General features: G+C 40.6%; 1 protein-coding gene across 3 annotated transcripts in view; it reads right to left on the reverse strand.

Annotated features, from left to right (window-relative positions):
* Positions 1-5,561: 5,561 nt before the first annotated feature.
* Positions 5,562-22,045, reverse strand: part of LOC105481303 (AE binding protein 2) — a 136,485-nt gene continuing 120,001 nt past the window's right edge. The window contains exon 8 of one of the 3 annotated variants that reach the window (XM_071072105.1): positions 5,562-8,333. In XM_071072105.1, coding sequence (XP_070928206.1) covers positions 8,108-8,333 — 226 coding nt within the window. In that variant the 3' untranslated portion in view covers positions 5,562-8,107. The remainder of the gene's footprint in view (positions 8,334-22,045) is intronic. The other 2 variants (XM_071072104.1, XM_071072103.1) reach the window with 2 other exon arrangements.

Consider the following 22,045-nt stretch of genomic DNA (forward strand, 5'->3'; position numbering starts at 1 on the left):
CTGTTCAGCCTCTCAGCTGTCCCTTCTGGAATCCACTGATGCTTTCAGGGAAAAAATATGTCCCAATGTTGCAATGTTGGGTTCAGCCCTTTGAATTTCCTTTTCCTGAATCTTGGTCCCATAATTCCTTTACTGCCTCATTAGCTCTCCATTGCTATCAAGCATACTTCCTTTTCCTCTTTTTTTTTTTTTTTTAGACAGAGTCTTACTCCATTGCCCAGTCTGGAGTGCAGTGGCGTGATCTGGGCTCACTGCAACCTCCACCTTCTGGGTTTAACCAATTCTCATGCCTCTGCCTTCCGAGTAGCTGGAAATACAGGCATGCACCACCACACCCAACTAATTTTTGTATTGTTAGTAGACATGGAGTTTCGCCATGTTGGCCAGGCTGGTCTCGAACTCTTGATCTCAAGTGATCTGCCTGCCTCAGCCTCCCAAATTGCTGAGATTAACAGATGTGAGCAAGCAACCACACCCAGCCAGTATACTTTGTTTTTACTCTGTCTAGTTTTCCAGTTATTCTCAAAAAAATAGACTATCTGGTATTACTGAAAGTGGTACCAATAAACTTTTCCTCATTATCTTATTTAATAAAGTTTAATTCATGTTGGATTTTTTCTTAATTTTAGTGCTACAATCTTTTGTTCCCCTTCTATTGCCAGGATTAATATTATATATGCGAGTAAGGCCTTTTTTACCTTGAGCTATGTTTTTCTCAAAATTCTGTATGTTTCCTGTCTCATTAGTAACAGGTTTTATAAGCTTTGTGAGTTTAAATTGTAAGTTCTCATTGTTTTGAAGTGGGGAGGCAAGAGGGCCGGAGCTCTTGTTTTTGTAGTCTTTTTAAGCTACAAATTTTTCATTGATTGGCACACACATTTTTAGCACAGATATATACAATGGAATACTACTCAGCCATAAAAAGGAATGAATTAATGGCATTCACAGCAACCTGGATAGATTGGAGACTATTAATCTAAGTGAAGTAACTTGGGAATGGAAAGCCAAACATTGTACGTTCTCACTCATAAGTGAGAGCTAAGCTATGAGGATGCAAAGGCATAAGAATGACACATTGGACTTTGGGGACTCAGGGGGAAAGGGTGGAAAGTGGGTGAGGAATAAAAGACTACAAACTGGGTTCAGTGTATACTGCTCAGGTGATGGGTGCACCAAAATCTCACAGATCACCACTTAAGAACTTACTCGTGAAACCAAATACCATATGTTCCCTAAAAACCTATGGAAATAAAAAAAATTGGATAAATAATTAAAAATAAATAAATAAATAGGAAAACCTAGAAGAAATTTATAAATTCCTAGATACTTACAACCTACCAAGATTAAACCATGAAGAAACCCAAAACCTGAACAGACCAATAACAAATAATGAGATTGAAGCAATTCGTAATAAAAGGTCTCCCAGCAAAGAAAAGACCAGGACCCAGTGGATTCACTGCTGAATTTTACCAAACATTTAAAGAGGAATTAACATCTGAGTAGGGCAGGGGATTGGTGAGGGACAGGGAGGGGAGGAAAGAAAAAAAAGAAGAAGAACTAACATCAATCCTACTCAAACTATTCCAAAAAACAAAGGAGGAAGGAATATTTCCAAGCTCATTCCACAAGGCCAGTATTACCCTGATACCAAAACCAGACAATTACACATTTAAAAAGAAAACTATAGGTCGGCCGGGCGCGGTGGCTCAAGCCTGTAATCCCAGCACTTTGGGAGGCCGAGACGGGCGGATCATGAGGTCAGGAGATCGAGACCATCCTGGCTGACACGGTGAAACCCCGTCTCTACTAAAAAATACAAAAAACTAGCCGGGCGAGGTGGCGGGCGCCTGTAGTCCCAGATACTCGGGAGGCTGAGGCAGGAGAATGGCGTGAACCCGGGATGTGGAGCTTGCAGTGAGCCGAGATCTGGCCACTGCACTCCAGCCTGGGCGGCAGAGCGAGACTCCGTCTCAAAAAAAAAAAAAAAAAAAAAAAAAAGAAAACTATAGGTCAATATCTCTGATAAACATTGATGTGAAAATCCTCAACAAAATACTAATTCAACAACACATTCAAAAGACCATTCATCATTAAAAAGTGCAATTTATTCCAGAGATTTAAGGATAGTTCAACATATAGAAATCAATCAGTGGGACACATCATATCAACAGATTGAAAGACAAAAAACACATGATACTTTCAACTGATGTTGAAAAAGCACTTGATAAAATTCAACATCCCTTCATGATAAAACCCTTATATAACTGGATATGGAAGGAACATATCTCAACATAATGAAAGCCATATATGACAGACCCACAGCTAGTATCATATTGAATGAGGAAAGACTGAAAGCCTTTTCTCTAAGATCTGGAACACGACAAAGATGCCCACTTTCACCACTGTTATTTGACATAGCACTGGAGGCATCAGACAAGAGAAATAAATAAAGATCATCCAAATTGAAAGGAAGAAGTCAAATTACCTTTGTTTGCAGATGATATCTTTATATTTGGAAAAGCCTAAAGACTCAACCAAAAAACTGTTAAATAAATTCAATAAAGTTACAGGAAACAAAATCAACATACCAAAATCAGTAGCATTTCTATATGCCAACAGTGAAATCTGAAAAAGGAATCAAGAAAGTAATCCCATTTACAATAGCCACAAATAAAATTAAATATTTAAACCAAAGAAATGAAAGATCTCTATAATGAAAACTATAAAACACTGATGCAAGAAATTGAAGAGGACATCAAAAAGTGGAAAGATATTCCATGTTCATAGATCGGAAGAATCAATATTGTTAAAAAGTCCATACTACCTGAGCAATCTACAAACTCAGGGCAATCCCTATCAAGATACCAATGACATTCTTCACAGAAAAAGAAAAAACAATTCTAAATTACAATCTGGGCAACATGGAAAAACCTCCTTTCTACTAAAAAAAAAAAAAATTACAAAAATTAGCTGGGTATGGTGGCACAGGCCTGTAGTCCCAGATATCTGGAAGGCTGAAGTGGGAGGATCATCTGAGCCCAGGAGGCAGAGGTTGCAGTGAGCCGAGATTATGCCACTGCACTTTAGCCTGGGTGACAGAGTGAGACCCTGTCTCAAAAAGAGCAAAAAAAAAAAGTAAAACAATCCTAAAATTTATATGGAACCACAAAAAAAAAAAAAAAAAAAAAAACCAGAAAATTTTAAGCAAAAAGAAAAAAACTAGAAGAATCATATTACCTGACTTCTACAGAGCTACAGTAACCAAAACAGCATTGTCCTGGCATAAAAACGGACACATAGACCAATAGGACGGAACAGAGAATCCCAAAACAAATCCATACATCTACAGTGAACTCATTTTTGACAAGGTACAAAGAACATACACTGGGGAAAGGGCAAGCTCCTCAATAAATGGTGTGGGAAAAACTGGATTTCTACATGCAGAGGAATGAAACTAGCCCCCTATCTTTCTCCATATACAAAAATGAAATCAAAATGGATTAAAGACTGAAATCTAAGATCTCAAACTATGAAACTACTAAAAGAAAATATTTTAAATACTATGATGTGTAATAATAATAATAATAAAGAGAGAGAGAACATTGGGAAACTCTCCAGGACATCAGTCTGGGCAAAGATTTCTTAAATAATACCTCACAAGTACAGGAAACCAAAGCAGAAATGGGCAAATGGGATCACATCAAGTTAGAAAGCTTCTACACAGCAAAGAAAACAATCAACAAAAAGTGAAGAGACAACCCACAGAATAGAAGAAAATATTTTCAACTACCCATGTGACAAGGGATCAATAACCAGAATATATAAGGAGCTCTAACAACTCTATAAGAAAAAATCTAATAATCCGATTAAAAATGGGCAAAATATCAGAATCGATGTTTCTCAAAAGACATACAAAAAGTATACAGATATATGAAAAAGTGCTCAACATCATTATCACCAGAGAATGCAAAACTACAATGAGATATCATCTCACTCCAGTTAAAATGGCTTTTTTCCAAAAGACAGGCAATAACAAATGCTGACAAAGATGTGGAGAAAGGAGAACCCTTGTACACAGGTGGTGGGAAGGTAAATTAGTACAACAACTGTGGAGAACAGTTTGGAGCCCTCAAAAAACTAACAATAGAGCTACCATATGATCCAGCAAGCCCACTGCTAGTTTTCTATCCAAAGGAAAGGAAATCCCATTCGGGCGCAGTGGCTCACGCCTGTAATCCCAAGGCGTGAGCCACTGTAGGAGACCAAAGGAGGAGGATTGCTTGAGCTCAGGAGTTCAAGACCAGTCCGAGCAACATGCCAAAACCTCGTCTCTACAAAAAATATAAAAAATTAGCTGGGCGTGGTGCTGCACACCTATAATCCCATCTACTTGGGAAGCTGAGGCAGGATTGCATGAGACCATAAGGTTGAGGCCTGAGTCAGCCACGATCACACAAGTGCACTCCAGGAGCCTAGGCAGTGGAGCAAGACGCTGTCTCAAAAAGAAAAAAGAAAAAAAAGAGCAAATCAGTATATCAAAGAGATATCTGCATTTGCATGTTTACTGCAGCACTATTCACAAGATTTGGAAACAACCAAAGTGTCTGCGAACAGATGAATGGATAAAGAAAATATGGTACTTACACACAATGGTGTACTCTTCTGCCATAAAATAAGAACAAGATGCTGTCTTTTGCAACAGTACGGATGGAACTGGAGGTCATTATGTGAAGTGAAATGAGCCAGGCACAGAAAGACAGACTCTGCCTTCTCACTTATTTCTGGGAGCTAAAAATTAAAACAATTAAACTCATGGAGATATAGAGTAGAACAGGGTAAATGACGGTTACCACAGGCTAGGAAGGGTAGAGGGGGAAGATTGGGGAGGAAGTGGGAATGGGTAGTAAGTACAAAAAAACAGAAAGAATGAATAAGATCTAGTATTTATTATAGCACAATAGGGTGACTATAGTCAATAATAATTTAATTGTACATTTAAAAATAACTAAAGAGTATAATTAGATTGTTTATAATGAAACAATAAATGTACTGAGGTGATAGATACCTCATTTACATAATCATAATAATGTGATCATTATGCATTGTATGCCTGTATCAAACTACCTCATGTACCCCATACATATGTATCTACTATGTATTCACAAACATTAAAATTGAAAATTTTGTTGTTAAAAGGCCAGGTGCAGTGGCTCACACCTGTAATCCTAACACTTTGGGAGGCTGAGGCAGGAGGATTGTTTGGGCCCAAGAGTTTGAGACCAACCTGGGCAACGTAGCAAGATCCTGTTTTTTTTTGAAGATGTAGTCTTGCTCTGTCACCCAGGCTGGAGCGCAGTGGCATGATCTTGGGTTTAAGCAATTATCCTGACTCTGACTCAGCCTCCAGAGTAGCTGGGATTACAGGCATGCACCACCACGCCCAGCTATTTTTTTTTTTTTTTTTTTTTTTGTATTTTTAGTGGAGATGGAGTTCCACCATGTTGGCCAGGCTGGTCTCAAACTCCTGACCTCGTGATCCACCCTCTTTGGCCTCCCAAAGTGCTGGGATTACAGGTGTGAGTCACCATGCCCAGCCAGCAAGACCCTGCTTCTACAAAAAATGTAAAAATTAGTCAGGCATGGTGGCACCTGCCTGTAAGTGCCAGCTACTTGGGACTGCAGTGAACTGCACATGACACTACACTCCAGTGAGGTCAAGGGTGCAATGAGCTATAGTCATGCCACTACATTTCAGCCTGGGTGACAGAGCAAGACCCTGTCTCAAAAACAAAAAACAAAAAAAATTTTTTTAAATCAAAGGTTGTGGCACAGGCCTCCTGACATAAGTAAAGGAGGACACAGCTAAATTAGAAGGCTTTCATTTTTGCCAAGGTGTTTGGGGTGAAGCAAAGAAACACAGACAGATTTGCCATTCACTGCCCAATAAAACAAACCAAGGAAAGACCACAGAAGGAAGTGGTCCCTCCTCAGGCGATGGCAAATGTCAATTGTGTCAGCCCTTGGGAATTTAGAACTGGGACCCACGTGAGGGAAAAGGAGAAAATCTTAGGGAGCCATGTCTGGGCTTGGTATTGTTGTGAACTGAAACTGACAGAGCAATTGTAAGATTGGACTGAGGAAAAGAAAAGGATGAAATTGATTAGATCAAGCTGTCTAACATTAGACAGGCTGAGAGTTTAGTCTGGTCAGAAATCAGCCATTATATATTTTAGCTATTTTTTAAGTGTCATTAAAAACACCAACTTTGAACACATTGCAGACTACCAACGTGTTAATTTCCATGCCAGCTTCTTCATGTTTTTGCAGACCTTGAAATATAGCTGCTTTAGCCATCTCTGGCATATATATAATGTATTGAGTAGGTAATAATTCTGCACGAGCCATTTTTTCTTTTTTTTAAATTCAGACTTGCACATGGCCTCTCCCATAAAATTATACAGGGGAGTAGACTCACCATAGCACACATTAATCAAATTCATCAAATACCAGATGAGGCTCAAGTGCTTCTGCTTAGCAGTTGCTCTTGTCAGAAAGCCAAGGAAGGCTGTACAGCAATAAGCACACAAGTAACACATGTCACGATAATTATTCAAGATTAAGGCTTATCATAAGTTTTAGATACTTTTTGTTTGAATGTTTACATTTTTTTTTTCTAGTGAGATAAAGTAATCACCTGTAAAAGCAGAAATGAATCATTGGTTTAAAAATTAAACTTGGCCGGGCGAGGTGGCTCAGGCCTGTAATCCCAGCACTTTGGGAGGCTGAGGCGGGTGGATCACCTGAGGTCAGGAGTTTGAGACCAGCCTGACCAACATGGAGAAACCCAGTCTCTACTAAAAATACAAAATTAGCCAGGCGTGGTGGCGCATGCCTGTAATCCCAGCTACTCAGGAGGCTGAGGCAGAAGAATCGCTTGAACTCAGGAGGCAGAAGTTTCAGTGAGCCAAGATCGTGCCATTGCACTCCAGCCTGGGCAACAAGAGTGACACTCTGTCTCAAAAAACAAAAGAAAAGAAAAAGAAAATTAAACTTAATGAAGAAATATGATGATAAATAAAACAAGACTGCACCTCCTGATGAGAAATGCAATCCGGCATTGTTACTCAATTACTGGCCAACCACACCACTCTAACAAATCATATGCTATGAGAGCAAGTGCCTGTAAGTTTCACAGAAAATCTTTTGAAGGCAAGAAAGTAAATGAGAATGATCTGTCACGCAGTTTCATTTTTAGTGTGACTAAAACTGCTCAACTTGTATTTCATGCAGTGAAATCTTACACAATAGTTCCATAGTCCCCCCAAATTACATGATTTTCAAACAAAACACAGTAAGCTCAAAAGTAAGTAACTCAGATGTTCCTGCCTAATTGAACTACTCAGTGTTATCAACAAAAATTTTATATGAACAAAATTTAAATGTGAAAATGAAAGCTCTTTATTCTATCAAAAAAGCTTATTAAAATCTGGGCTATGTTAAATAAACAGACATTTACAAAAACATAATTACTCTCATTTTCTGATAAAGTCCAAGCTCTGTTGGCATTTAAGGTGGGACAAGTACAAGTCACCCAGCATCCTTGGTGCTAGAAAACTAAGCCCCAGTTGCACTTTTAGGTATTAAGACAACCAAAATTGCCCCCACGTATCTGCAAATATCCTTGAGAGACCATATCATACTGGCTGGTATCACTGATCTAATCCAAAAATACACATCCAAAATAAATATCTGCTGGGTGCAGTGGCTCACATCTGTAATCCCAGCACTTTGGGAGGCTCAGGTGGGTGCATCACTTGAGGTCAGAAGTTCAAGACCAGCCTGACCAACATGGTGAAAAACCGTCTCTACTAAAAATACAGGCCAGGTGCGGTGGCTCATGCCTGTAATCCCTGCACTTTGGGAGGCCGAGGCGGGCGGATCTCCTGAGTTCAGGAGTTCGAGACCAGCCTGATCAATATGGAGAAACCCTGTCTCTATGAAAAATACAAAATTAGCCAGATGTGGTGGTGCATGCCTGTTATCCCAGCTACTCAGGAGACTGAAGCAGGAGAATCGCTTGAACCCAGGAGGCGGAGGTTGCGGTGAGCTATTGTGCCACTGTACTCCAGTGTGGGCAACAAAAGCGAAACTCCATCTCAAAAAAAACAAAACAAAACAAAACAAAATTAGCCGAGCATTGTGGCACACACCAGTAATCCCAGCTACTTGGGAGGCTGAGGCAGGAGAATCGCTTGAACCCAGAAGGAAGAGGTTGGAGTGAGCTGAGATTGTGCCATTGCACTCCAGCGTAGGCAACGAGAGTGAAACTCCATCTGAAAACAAAACAAAACAAAACAAAAATACGTATCTAATGAATTCCTTTAAAACTTAAATTTTTTCAAAAAATAAAATTTAAATTTCACTTCACCTGGATGAAAATGTGGATTTGCTGATGTCTGTATTTTGCTTGTTTTTATATTTAGCCACACAAATGAGCATAAATAAGTTTTTAAAATACAACTGGAGGGGTAAAAAGTGTTTAGATTCAGTTTTAATATACCATTGAGTAACTTGTTGAAAATGTAACCAAGTCTATTCTGGTGGAGTGAAAAGACTTGCTCAGATAAAGCAGTTGCTGAAATACGCTCGTGGTCATTGTATTTGTGCTGAATAGTTGTCTCTGCAACATTTTTAAAGATGTTGGGTAAAGCTTCATAATTGTTAAATTTATTAAGGCATTGCCTATAAACTGAGCACCTTTCAGAGTTATTTATACTGATAAGGATGGTCAGTTCTAGAATGTATGTTTTAATATTGAAATTTTTAATAGTTTCAAGACAAGGTTCTGGTACAGATATTTCAAATAAAAATATAAATAACATTTTTGTTTTTTTTTTTAAAAACCCAGTAAGTAAACATCTCTGGAACGTAGCTGTACCAGGTGAAGTACCTAGATGCTATTTTTAATTCAGCAGATGGGCTCATTTGGCAGTACATGGTTTCCACATCACTGCTCACAACAGCAGGAATGTGTCGGCAACACAACTGAAACCAAGTTTACACTCAAAATACAAAACTATTATTACTCTTTTGAAATCTCAAGGGAACGTCTGACAGAACATGCCACTAACAAGATGTTTTCAAAAGTCACCATTGAGACTGGGCCCGCTGGCTCACGCCTGTAATCTCAACGCTTTGGGAGGCCGAGGCAGGTGAATCGCTTGAGGCCAAGAGTTTGAGGCCAGCCTGGCCAACATGGTGAAACCGTATCTCTACCAAAAATACAAAAATTAGCAGGGCATGGTGGTGTGTGTCTGTAATCCCAGCTATTCGGGAGGCTGAGGTAGGAGAATTGCTTGAACCCGGGAGGCAGAGGTTGCAGTGAGCCAAGATGACATCACTGCACTCCAGCCTGGGCAACAGAGTGAGACCCTGTCTCAAAAAAAAAGTCACCATTGAATAACTCAGGCTATTATGACATTTGAACACACAGCATCGGCCAAATACGATGATGATTTAAGCTTCCCCGGGAATCCATTCACCAACTCCTTTTAAAAAGTGAATACTCCCCAGTAAGGAAGGTGAGTGTTTTTAAAGATATTGTCAGTAATTTAACACTGGTATATAAATTCCCTAATGTTGTTCTTTCAGACTTCTGGATCAATTTGACTGAAGGAATTGAAATGGAGATTGCAAAGTGACATGGTTAAATGTTTAAAAAAAAAAACAAAACTACCATTTTAAATTATCACTGTGGGCCAAAATTTTTCTCAATATGGTACCACCAAACAAAATACCAAAATAAGTCAGATAATAATGTTAGCATAACACTGCAGTTGTTATCTATAACTCTTACTGTATATTGATTTGTGTTCCCCAAAACAATATGTTGCATTCCTAACTTGAATCAGATATAATCAAGTTAAGATGAGGTGACAGTCAATTAGGATAGGCCCTTAACCCAATATGAGTGGTATCCTTATAAGAAAAGAAAACAGGGCCGAGAGCGGTGGCTCATGTTTGTAATCCCATCACTGTGGGAGGCCAAGGCGGGTGGATCGCTTGAAGTCAGGAGTTGGAGACCAGCCTGGCCAACATGGTGAAACCCCATCTCTACTAAAAATACAAAAATTAGCCGGGTATGGTGACGCACACCTGTAAACCCAGCTACTTGGGAGGCCGAGGCAGGATAATTGCTTGAACCCAGAAGGTGGAGATTGCAGTGAGCAGAGATCATACCACTGTACTCCAGCCGGGGGAACAGAGTGAGACTCTGCCTCAAAAAAAAAAAAAAAAAAAAGAGAAAACAGAGACACAGAGAGAATGCCATGATAACTCAGACACACAGAGAGGGCAGCCATATAAAGGCAGTGATCTGAGTTTTGCTGCCACATGACATGCCAAGTCTGGCACTACCAGATGCTGGAAGAGGCCAGGAAAGATTCCCCGCTAAGACTCTAGATGGCAGATGGCCTGACAATCCTTGATTTTAGACTTTTAGACGCCAGAATGGGTAAAGAACAAACTTCTGTTGCTTAAAGCTACCAGTTTGTGGTAGTTTGTTAGGGCAGTCCTGGGAAATGAATGCAACTTCCATTTCAACTGTTTATGAACATCAAAACAGCCTCTGTTCTCATTGCCTAACTTTTGAATACACAATTTTGAATTCATAAATTATCTAATAAAATATAGTTTTTAATCTGTTACATACTAGAGTTTATGTAAAATTGCATTTGACAAGAGGACACCACAATGAAAACAATGAAATTTAAAAAGAGAGTTTAAGTTCACTGCCTTAGAGCAAGATGGATGCAGCTGGAGGCCACATCCTAAGTCAATTCCCGCAGAAACAGAAAACCAAATACCGCATTCTCTCATTTATAGGTGAGAGCTAAATCTTTGGCATACATGGCCATAAAGATGAGAACTATAGTCACTGGGGACTCTAAAAGGAGGAAGGGAAGGAGGGAGGGGGCCAGGGGCTGAAAATCTTCCTATTGAGTAATATATTCACTATCTCTGAGAAGGGATCAATACAAATTCAAACCACAGAGGTTCCAAGATGGCCGAATAGGAACAGCTCCAGTCTGCAGTTCCCAGTGTGAGTGATGCAGAAGATGTGTGATTTCTGCATTTCCAACTGAGGTACCAGGTTCATCCCACTGGGGCTTGTCAGATAGCCCACAGAGCAGGGTGGGGCATCGCCTCACCCGGGAAGTGCAAGGGGTCAGGAAATTCCCTTTCTAGAAAGGGAAGCCATGACAGATGGTACCTGGAAAATCAGGACACTCCCACCCTAATACTGCACTTTTCCAATGGCCTTAGCAAATGGTACACCAGGAGATTATATGCCATGCCTGACTTGGAGGGTCCCATGCCCACAGAGCCTCGCTCACTGCTAGCACAGCAGTCTGAGATTGAACTGCAAGGTGGCAGTGAGGCTGGGGGAGGGACATCCACCATGGCTGAGGCTTGAGTAGGTAAACAAAGCGGCAGGGAAGCTCGAACTGGGTGGAGCCAGCTGCAACTCAAAGAGGCCTGCCTGCTTTTGTAGACTCCACCTCTGGGGGCAGGGCATAGCTGAACAAAAGGCAGCAGAAACTTCTGCAGACTTAAATGTCCCTGTCTGATATCTTTGAAGAGAGTAGTGGTTCTCCCAGCATGGAGTTTGAGATCTGAGAACGAACAGACTGCCTCCTCAAGTGGGTCCCTGACTCCCAAGTAGCCTAACTAGGAGACACCTCCCAGTAGGGGCCAACTGACACCTCATACAGACAGGTGCCCCTCTGAGACGAAGCTTCCAGAGGAAGGATCAGGCAGCAACATCTGCCGTTCTGCAATATTTGCTGTTCTGCAGCCTCCACTGGTGATACCCAGGCAAACAGGGTCCAGGGTGGACCTCCAGCAAACTCCAACAGAACTGCAGCTGAGGGTCTTGACTGTTAGAAGGAAAACTAACAAACAGAAAGGACATCCACACCAAAACCCCATATATACATTACCATCATCAAAGACCAAAGGCAGACAAAACCACAAAGATGGGGAGAAACCAGAGCAGAAAAGCTGAAAATTCCAAAAATCAGAGCACCTCTTCTCCTCCAAAGGAACACAGCTCCTTGCCAGCAACCGAACAAAGTTGGACAGAGAATGACTTTGACGAGTTGAGAGAAGAAGGCTTCAGATGATTGGTAACACCAAACTTCGCCGAGCCAAAGGAGGACGTTTGAACCCATCGCAAAGAAGCTAAAAACCTTGAAAAAAGATTAGATGAATGGCTACCCAGAATAAACAGTGTAGAGAAGTCCTTAAATGACCTGATGGAGCTGAAAACCATGGCACGAGAACTACGTGACGCATGCACAAGCTTCAGCAGCCGATTTGATCAACTGGAAGAAAGGGTATCAGTGATTGAAGATCAAATGAATGAAATGAAGCGAGAAGAGAAGTTTAGAGAAAAAGGAGTAAAAAGAAACTAACAAGCCGGGCGCGGTGGCTCAAGCCTGTAATCTTAGCACTTTGGGAGGCCGAGACAGGCAGATCACGAGGTCAGGAGATCAAGACCATTCTGGCTAACACGGTGAAACCCCGTCTCTACTAAAAAATACAAAAAACTAGCCAGGTGAGGTGGTGGGCGCCTGTAGTCCCAGCTACTCGGGAGCCTGAGGCAGGAGAATGGCGTAAACCCAGGAGGCAAAGCTTGCAGTGAGCCGAGATTCGGCCACTGCACTCCAGCCTGGGTGACAGAGCAAGACTCTGTCTCAAAAAAAAAAGAAAAAAAAGAAACTAACAAAGCCTCCAAAATACATGGGACTATGTGAAAAGACCAAATCTACATCTGATTGGTGTACCTGAAATTGATGGGGAGAATGGAACCAAGTTGGAAAACACTCTTCAGGATATTATCCAGGAGAACTTCCCCAGCCTAGCAAGGCAGGCCAACATTCAAATTCAGGAAATACAGAGAACGCCACAAAGATACTCCTCAAGAAGAGCAATTCCAAGACATATAATTGTCAGATTCAGCAAAGTTGAAATGAAGGAAAAATGTTAAGGACAGCCAGAGAGAAAGGTCGGGTTACCCACAAAGGGAAGCCCATCAGACTAACAGCGGATCTCTCGGTAGAAACTCTACAAGCCAGAAGAGAGTGGGGGCCAATGTTCAATGTTCTTAAAGAAAAGAATTTTTTTTTAATTTATTTTATTTTTTATTATACTTTAAGTTCTAGGGTACATGTGCACAATGTGCAGGTTTGTTACATATGTATACTTGTGTCATGTCAGTGTGCTGCACCCATCAACTCGTCAGCACCCATCAACTCGTCAGCACCCATCAACTCATCATTTACATCAGGTATAACTCCCAATGCTATCCCTCCCCACTCTCCACTCCCCATAATAGGCCCCGGTGTGTGATGTTCCCCTTCCAGAGTCCAAGTGATCTCATTGTTCATTTCCCACCTATGAGTGAGAACACGTGGGGTTTTGTTTTCTGTTCTTGCAATAGTTTGCTGAGAATGATGGTTTCCAGCTTCAACCATGTCCCTGCAAAGGACACAAACTCATCCTTTTTTATGGCTGCATAGTATTCCATGGTGTATATGTGCCACATTTTCTTAATCCAGTCTGTCACTGATGGACATTTGGGTTGATTCCAAGTCTTTGCTATTGTGAATAGTGCCGCAATAAACATACGTGTGCATGTGTCTTTATAGCAGCATGATTTATAATCCTTTGGGTATACACCCAGGAATGGGATGGCTGGGTCAAATGGTATTTCTAGTTCTAGATCCTTGAGGAATCGCCATACTGTTTTCCCCAATGGTTGAACCAGTTTACAATCCCACCAACAGTGTAAAAGTGTTCCTGTTTCTCCACATCCTCTCCAGTACCTGTTGTTTCCTGACTTTTTAATGATCGCCATTCTAACTGGTGTGAGATGGTATCTCATTGTGGTTTTGATTTGCATTTCTCTGATGGTCAGTGATTATGAGCATTTTTTCATGTGTCTGTTGACTGTATGCATGTCTTCTTTTGAGAATTTCATACCCAGCCAAACTAAGCTTCATGAGTGAAGGAAAAATAAAATCCTTACAGACAAACAAATGCTGAGAGATTCTGTCACCACCAGGCCTGCCTTACAAGAGCTCCTGAAGGAAGCACTAAACATGGAAAGGAACAGCCAGTACCAGCCACTGCAAAAACATGACAAATTGTAAAGACCATCAATGCTAGGAAGAAACTGCATCAACTAATGAGCAAAATAACCAGCCAACATCATAATGACAGGATCAAATTCACACATAACAATATTAACCTTAAACGTAAATGGGTTAAATGCTCCAATTAAAAGACACAGACTGGCAAACTGGATAAAGAGTCAGCATGCTGACTGAATACCATCAGTGTGCTGTATTCAGGAGACCCAACTCACATGCAGAGACACACACAGGCTCAAAATAAAGGGATGGAGGAAGATCTACCAAGCAAATGGAAAACAAAAAGAAGCAGGGGTTGCAATCCTAGTCTCTGATAAAATAGACTTTAAACCAACAAAGATCAAGAGATGAAGAAGGCCATTACATAATGGTAAAGGGATCAATTCAACAAGAAGAGCTAATTATCCTAAATATATATGCACCCAATACAGGAGCACCCAGGTTCATAAAGCAAGTCCTTAGAGACCTACAAAGAGACTTAAACTCCCACACAATAATAATGGGAGACTTTAACATCCCACTGTCAACATTAGGCAGACCAACGAGACAGAAAGTTAACAAGGATATCCAGGAATTGAACTCAACTATACACCAAGCAGACCTAATAGACATCTACAGAACTCTACACCCCAAATCAACAGAATATACATTCTTCTCAGCACCACATCGCACTTATTCCAAAATTGACCACATAGTTGGAAGTAAAGCACTCCTCAGCAAATGTGAAAGAACAGAAATTACAACAAACTGTCTCTCAGACCATGGTGCAATCAAACTAGAACTCAGGATTAAGAAACTTACTCAAAACCACTCAACTACATGGAAACTGAACAACCTGCTCCTGAATGACTACTGGGTACATAATGAAATGAAGCAGAAATAAAGATGTTCTTTGAAACCAATGAGAACAAAGACACAACATACCAGAATCTCTGGGACACATTTAAAGCAGTGTGTAGAGGGAAATTTACAGCACTAAATGCCCACAAGAGAAAGCAGGAAAGATCTAAAATTGACACCCTAGCATCACAATTAAAAGAACTAGAGAAGCAAGAGCAAACACATTCAAAAGTTAGCAGAAGGCAAGAAATAACTAAGATCAGATCAGAACTGAAGGAGACAGAGACAAAAATCCCTTCAAAAAGTCAATGAATCCAGGAGCTGGTTTTTTGAAAAGATCAACAAAATTGATAGACCACTAGCAAGACTAATAAAGAAGAAAAGAGAGAAGAATCAAATAGACACAATAAAAAAAATGATAAAGGGGATATCATCACCGATACCACAGAAATAGAAACTACCATCAGAGAATACTATAAACATCTCTATGCAAATAAACTAGAAAATCTAGAAGAAATGGATAAATTCCTGGACCCATACACCCTCCCAAGACTAAACAAGGAAGAAGTTGAATCCCTGAATAGACCAATAACATGTTCTGAAATTGAGGCAATAATTAATAGCCTACCAACCAAAAAAAGTCCAGGACCAGACAGATTCACAGCCAAATTCTACCAGAGGTACAAAGAGAAGCTTGTACCATTCCTTCTGAAACTATTCCAATCAATAGAAAAAGAGGGAATCCTCCCTAACTTATTTTATGAGGCTAACATCATCCTGATACCAAAGCCTGGCAGAGACACAACAAAAAAAAGAGAATTTTAGATCAATATCCCTGATGAACATCGATGCAAAAATCCTCAATAAAATACTGGCAAACCAAATCCAGCAGCACATCAAAAAGCTTATCCGCCACGATCAAGTTGGCTTCATCCCTGGGATGCAAGGCTGGTTCAACATATGCAAATCAATACACGTAAGCCATCAAATAAACAGAACCAAAGACAAAAAACACACGATTATTTCAATAGATGCAGAAAAGGCCTTCAATGAAAATCAACAGCCCTTCATACTAAAAACTCTCAATAAACTAGGTATTGATGGGATGTATCTCAAAATAATAAGAGCTATTTATGACAAACCCACAGCCAATATCATACTGAATGGGCAAAAACTGGAAGCATTCCCTATGAAAACTGGCACAAGACAGGGATGCCCTCTCTCACTGCTCCTATTCAACATAGTGTTGGACATTCTGGCCAGGGTAATCAGTCAGGAGAAAGAAATAAAAGGTATTCAATTAGGAAAAGAGGAAGTCAAATTGTCCCTGTTTGCAGATGACATGATTGTATATTTAGAAAACCCCATTGTTTCAGCCCCAAATCTCCTTAAGCTGATAAGCAACTTCAGCAAAGTCTCAGGATACAAAATCAATGTGCAAAAATCACAAGCATTCCTATACACCAATAACAGACAGAGCACCAAATCATGAGTGAACTCCCATTCACAACTGCTTCAAAGAGAATAAAATACCAAGGAATCCAATTTGCAAGGGATGTGAAGGACCTCTTCAAGGAGAACTACAAACCACTGCTCAATGAAATAACAAAATAAAAGAGGACACAAACAAATGGAAGAACATTCCATGTTCATGGATAGGAAGAATCAATATTGTGAAAATGGCCATACTGCCCAAGGTAATTTATAGAATCAGTGCTATCTCCATCAAGCTACCAAGGACTTTCTTCACAGAATTGGAAAAAACTACTTTAAAGTTCATATGTAACCAAAACAAAGAGCCCGCATTGCCAAGACAATCCTAAGCCAAAAGAACAAAGCTGGAGGCATCACACTACCTGACTTCAAACTATACTGCCAGGCTACAGTAACCAAAACAGCATGGTACTGGTACCAAAACAGAGCTATAGACCAAGGGAACAGAATAGAGCCCTCTTAAATAATACCACACATCTACAACCATCTGATCTTTGACAAGCTTGACAAAAACAAGAAATGGGGAAAGGATTCCCTATTTCATAACTGGTGCTGGGAAAACTGGCCAGCCATATGTAGAAAGCTGAAACTGGATCCCTTCCTTACACCTTATACAAAAATCAATTCAAGATGGATTAAAGACTTAAATGTTAGACCTAAAACCACAAAAACCCTAGAAGAAAGCCTAGGCAATACCATTCAGGCCATAGGAATGTGCAAGGACTTCATGACTAAAACCCCAAAAGCAATGACAACAGAAGCCAAAATTGACAAATGGGATCTAATTAAACTAGGAGCTTCTGCACAGCAAAAGAAACTACCATCAGAGTGAACAGGCAACCTACAGAATGGGAGGAAATTTTTACAATCTACCCATCTGACAAAGGGCTAATATCCAGAATCTACAAAGAACTTAAACAAATTTACAAGAAAAAAGTCAAACAACCCCATCAAAATGTGGGCAAAGGTTATGAACAGACACTTCTCAAAAGAAGACATTTATGCAGCCAACAGACACATGAAAAAATGCTCATCATCACTGGCCATCAGAGAAATGCAAATCAAAACCACAATGAGATACCATCTCACACCAGTTAGAATGGCGATCATTAAAAAGTCAGGAAACAACAGGTACTGGAGAGGATGTGGGGAAACAGGAATGCTTTTACACTGTTGGTGGGATTGTAAACTAGTTCAACCATTGTGGAAGACAGTGTGGCGATTCCTCAAGGATCTAGAACTAGAAATACCATTTGACCCAGCCATCCCATTACTGGGCATATACCCGAAGGATTATAAATCATGCTGCTATAAAGACACATGCACACTATTTTACTGTGGCACTATTCACAATAGCAAAGTCTTGGAACCAACCCAAATGTCCATCAATGATAGACTGGATTAAGAAAATATGGCACATAGACACCATGGAATACTATGCAGCCATAAAAAAGGATGAGTTTATCCCCTTTGTAGGGACATGGTTGAAGCTGGAAACCATCATTCTCAGCAAACTATCACAAGGATAAAAAACCAAACCCCGCATGTTCTCACTCATAGGTGGGAACTGAACAATGAGATCACTTGGACACAGGGTGGGAAACATCATACACTGGGGCCTGTCGTGGGGTGGGGGGAAGGGGGAGTGATAGCATTAGGAAAAATACCTAATGTAAATGACGAGTTACGGGTGCAGCACACCAACATAGCACATGTATACATACGTAACAAACCTGCATGTTGTGCACATATAGCCTAGAACTTAAAGTATATATCATTTCACCCAGCCATCCCATTACTGGGTATATACCCAAAGGATTATAAATCATGCTGCTTTAAAGACACATGTACACGTATGTTTATTGCAGCACCATTCACAATAGCAAAGACTTGGAATCAACCCAAATGTCCATCAGTGACAGACTGGATTAAGAAAATGTGGCACATATACACCATGGAATACTATGCAGCCATAAAAAAGGATGAGTTTGTGTCCTTTGCAGGGACATGGTTGAAGCTGGAAACCATCATTCTCAGCAAACTATTGCAAGAACAGAAAACCAAACACCACATGTTCTCACTCATAGGTGGGAATTGAACAATGAGATCACTTGGACACAGGAAGGGGAACATCACACACCAGGTCCTATTGTGGGGAAGGGAGAGGGCGGAGGGATAGCATTAGGAGATATACCTAATGTAAATGACGAGTTAATGGGTGCGGCACACCAACATGGCACATGTATACAAATGTAACTAACCTGCATGTTGTGCACATGTACCCTAGAACTTAAAGTATAATAATAATAATAATAAAAAAGAAGTTCAAACCACAGCATCACACAATATGCCCATGTAACAGACCTGCACATGCACCTTCTGAATATAAAATAAAAATGGAAATTTCAAAATAAATAAATAAATTCACTGCCTTAGTTACACCACCTCATTTTACCTATTAGTTCACTAAGGTGTAAAGGGAGAGAAAATGACTTGCCCAAGACCACAAAGAAAATTTGTGGTGGCTCACATCTGTAATCTCGATACTTTGGGAGGCCTAGGCAGGCAGATTGTTTGAGGTCAGGATTTTGAGACTAGCCTGGCCAACATGGTAAAACCCCATCTCTACTACAAACAAAAATTAGCTGGGCATAGTGGTGCATGCCTGTACTCTCAGCTACTTGGGAGGCTGAGGCAGGAGAATCACTTGAACCCGGGAAGCAGAGGTTGCCGTGAGCTGAGATCATGTAACTGCACTCCAGCCTGGGTGACAGAGTAAGACTTGGGAAAAAAAAGAAAGAGAGAGAGAAAGAGAGAGAGAGAGAAAGAGAGAGAGAGAGAGGAAGGGAGGGAGGGAGGGAGGAAGGGAGGAAGGGAGGGAGGGAGGAAAGAAGGAAGGAAGGAAGGAAGGAAGGAAGGAAGGAAGGAAGGAAGGAAGGAAGGAAGGAAGGAAGGAAGGAAGGGAGGAAAGAAGGAAGGAAGGAAGGAAGGAAGGAAGGAAGGAAGGAAGGGAGAAACAAAGAAAGAAAGAAACAGAAAGAAAAAAAAAAGAAAAGAGAAAAGAAAAGAAAAGAAAAAAGAAAGAGAAAATTTGCCATTGAGATTGAGGCTAGGACTTTTACAGCTCCTGATTTCTAGTTTAGTATTTTTCTCCTGACCCTGTGACAAGGCTTCACTCTCCAGGGTTGGAAGCTTGGAATTATTTAAGAAGACATTCTTTCCAGCATAAAGATATTTAAATAGCATGGTTCCCACATAATGCTCTCAAGAGATTGCCTTTCATATTTAAATAAAAATACATTTTTCATCCTAGACAGGTCTAGAATTTATCATAAATCTAAAATTATGTATTATTTATTCAGATGAAGAGTTAAAATCTGCCTTTCATGATGGCAAAAGCAAACTTCAAACAAAACTGTTCTGTTGCTCCAGGAAAAAAGGCAGAAAGAAGGGAGGGAGGGAGGGAAGAAGGAAGGAAGGAAGGAAGGAAGGAAGGAAGGAAGGAAGGAAGGAAGGAAGGAAGGAAGGAAGGAAGGAAGGAAGGAAGGAAGGAAGGAAGGAAGGAAGGAAGGAAGGAAGGGAGGCAGGCAGAAATGGAGGATTTATGTCTACCACTTTCTATATGAACAAAATAATACTTTTTTTTAGCCTGGGATATTATACTTATTTAAAAGGAAGAAAAAAGTAGTAACACCCCCCCCCCCCATATTTCCCATCATGCTTGTGCTGCTGAGGACAGTAAATTTTAGGGGTCATTTTCGTCCTTATTCAGGATGATAGAAGCCCCAGTATAGTGTTTTGGACACTGTTCAGAAGTCTGATCCAACTTAATGCTTGGCCCAGTTCTTGCCTTTGTTGAATTCTCTCCAGAGGTCAAGGTCAAAGGGACCTCACTGAGAAAGGACTGGAATTGGGAAAAGAATGCAGGAGCAGCAATTCCTTTTTTATTTCTCAAATCATCAGTGATACGGAAGGTCAAGTATGCAGGGCTGAGAGGGAAACAGTGTGTTTCCCTTTCAAAGAGGAATGTTAACAGGATGAGAAAACAGACTTGCAAATATGAAGAAGGGTGGAGTTTTACCCAGGCTCAGGGAGTTAAAGGCTGCAAGCTTTTGAGTTTCCAGCAACGTAAAAATATCCTAAGTAAAACATTATTTGCAAATGCGGCCACTACTTAAGAAAAAGGTCTGGAGCCAAATGTGATAAAGGAAAAAGTTCAGTCCTTAGTTGTAGGGGGAAGAAACAACTCTGAGAGAGCTTGTTCCCCTCCTTGAACTACATGCCCTTGCAGGTCTGAACTTGAACCTGACTCTGAGAGGCCCTGGTTGTTAACTCCACCCCAGAAGTACTGACGGCTCATTTTGGGGGGCGTGCTGTATCTCTAGTCAGATCTAGAACTTGCTATAAATGTCAAAACCATCACCACCCACTGGAAGCTATTCCAATTAGCCAGATGGTCTTTGTACCATCATTTGGCTGCACAAAAGCAGAACGGCAAGGGCTGAATTAGTGCTTTAGACAGGCTCTGCGAACTCCATATGAAAGGCTGAGGGGTGGTTGCCATGAACACAATTTTAGATTATCTCCTTCTTCATTCAAGCTTTCAGAAAGAGCTTGCCACCAGATTTGTTAAAAGGATCCCAGCTCACGTGAGTGATTTCTTGGCACAAAAAGCCTTCCTTTCCTGTTATATTACAGCTTGTGTGCCGCATTTCTTCAACAGGCAAGTTTTCCTTCGCAAACAGAAAGCAACCTTGTGCAACCGACGGCAATCCTAACGCTACGTTTACATAGCCCAATTCCTCAGCTTTAGCTTTAAAACAATTAGAATTATTTTACCTCAAACATCTTCACCTGAACTAGCCAATATTTTGTAATGGTTTTTACTTTTCTTTCTTTTTTTTTCTTTTTGCTAATAAGAAAACAATCTTCTTGGGTATTTGGTGCTAAAACCATAAATGGTCTCTCTTGCAGCATTGGCAAATGTGACTATAACTGTGAAAACTATGCTTACTGCCCAGCAAACATGCATGTCCCAATACTCTGGAATAGAAATCAAAGGCATTTCATTGCGTGAATGGCCTGTAGCTGGAATCTCTCCAGGCAAACAAGGAGATGAAGACACAGAGCAGGACCTCAGGCAGCGTTCTGAGGATGTGAAGCAAGTTGATGTGTGACTGGTAATAAAAAGTATAATCTTGTCTCACTTCACGGAGATGCATCCAGAGCAGTGTTCTCTATTTACCTCCTAATGAATGATATGCGCCGAGAGCCAGAGAAATCAGCGACCAGCTCCTAGTCATGCAGATGAATATATGACGTATCACATTGCTCTCTGTTCTGATTTTCACCTGAAATTACCACTGAGATTTTAAGGTCAAACAAAGGATTTTCTGCAAAACATTGAGAAATGCAAAGTTCTCTAGGGACTTTTCAGATGCAATGTTTTGAAATAATTTACTCCTCCACAAAAAGATTGTGAGGCAAATGGGTAT

The sequence above is a fragment of the Macaca nemestrina genome, chromosome 10, assembly GCF_043159975.1.
Source record: "Macaca nemestrina isolate mMacNem1 chromosome 10, mMacNem.hap1, whole genome shotgun sequence".
NCBI lineage: Eukaryota > Metazoa > Chordata > Mammalia > Primates > Cercopithecidae > Macaca > Macaca nemestrina.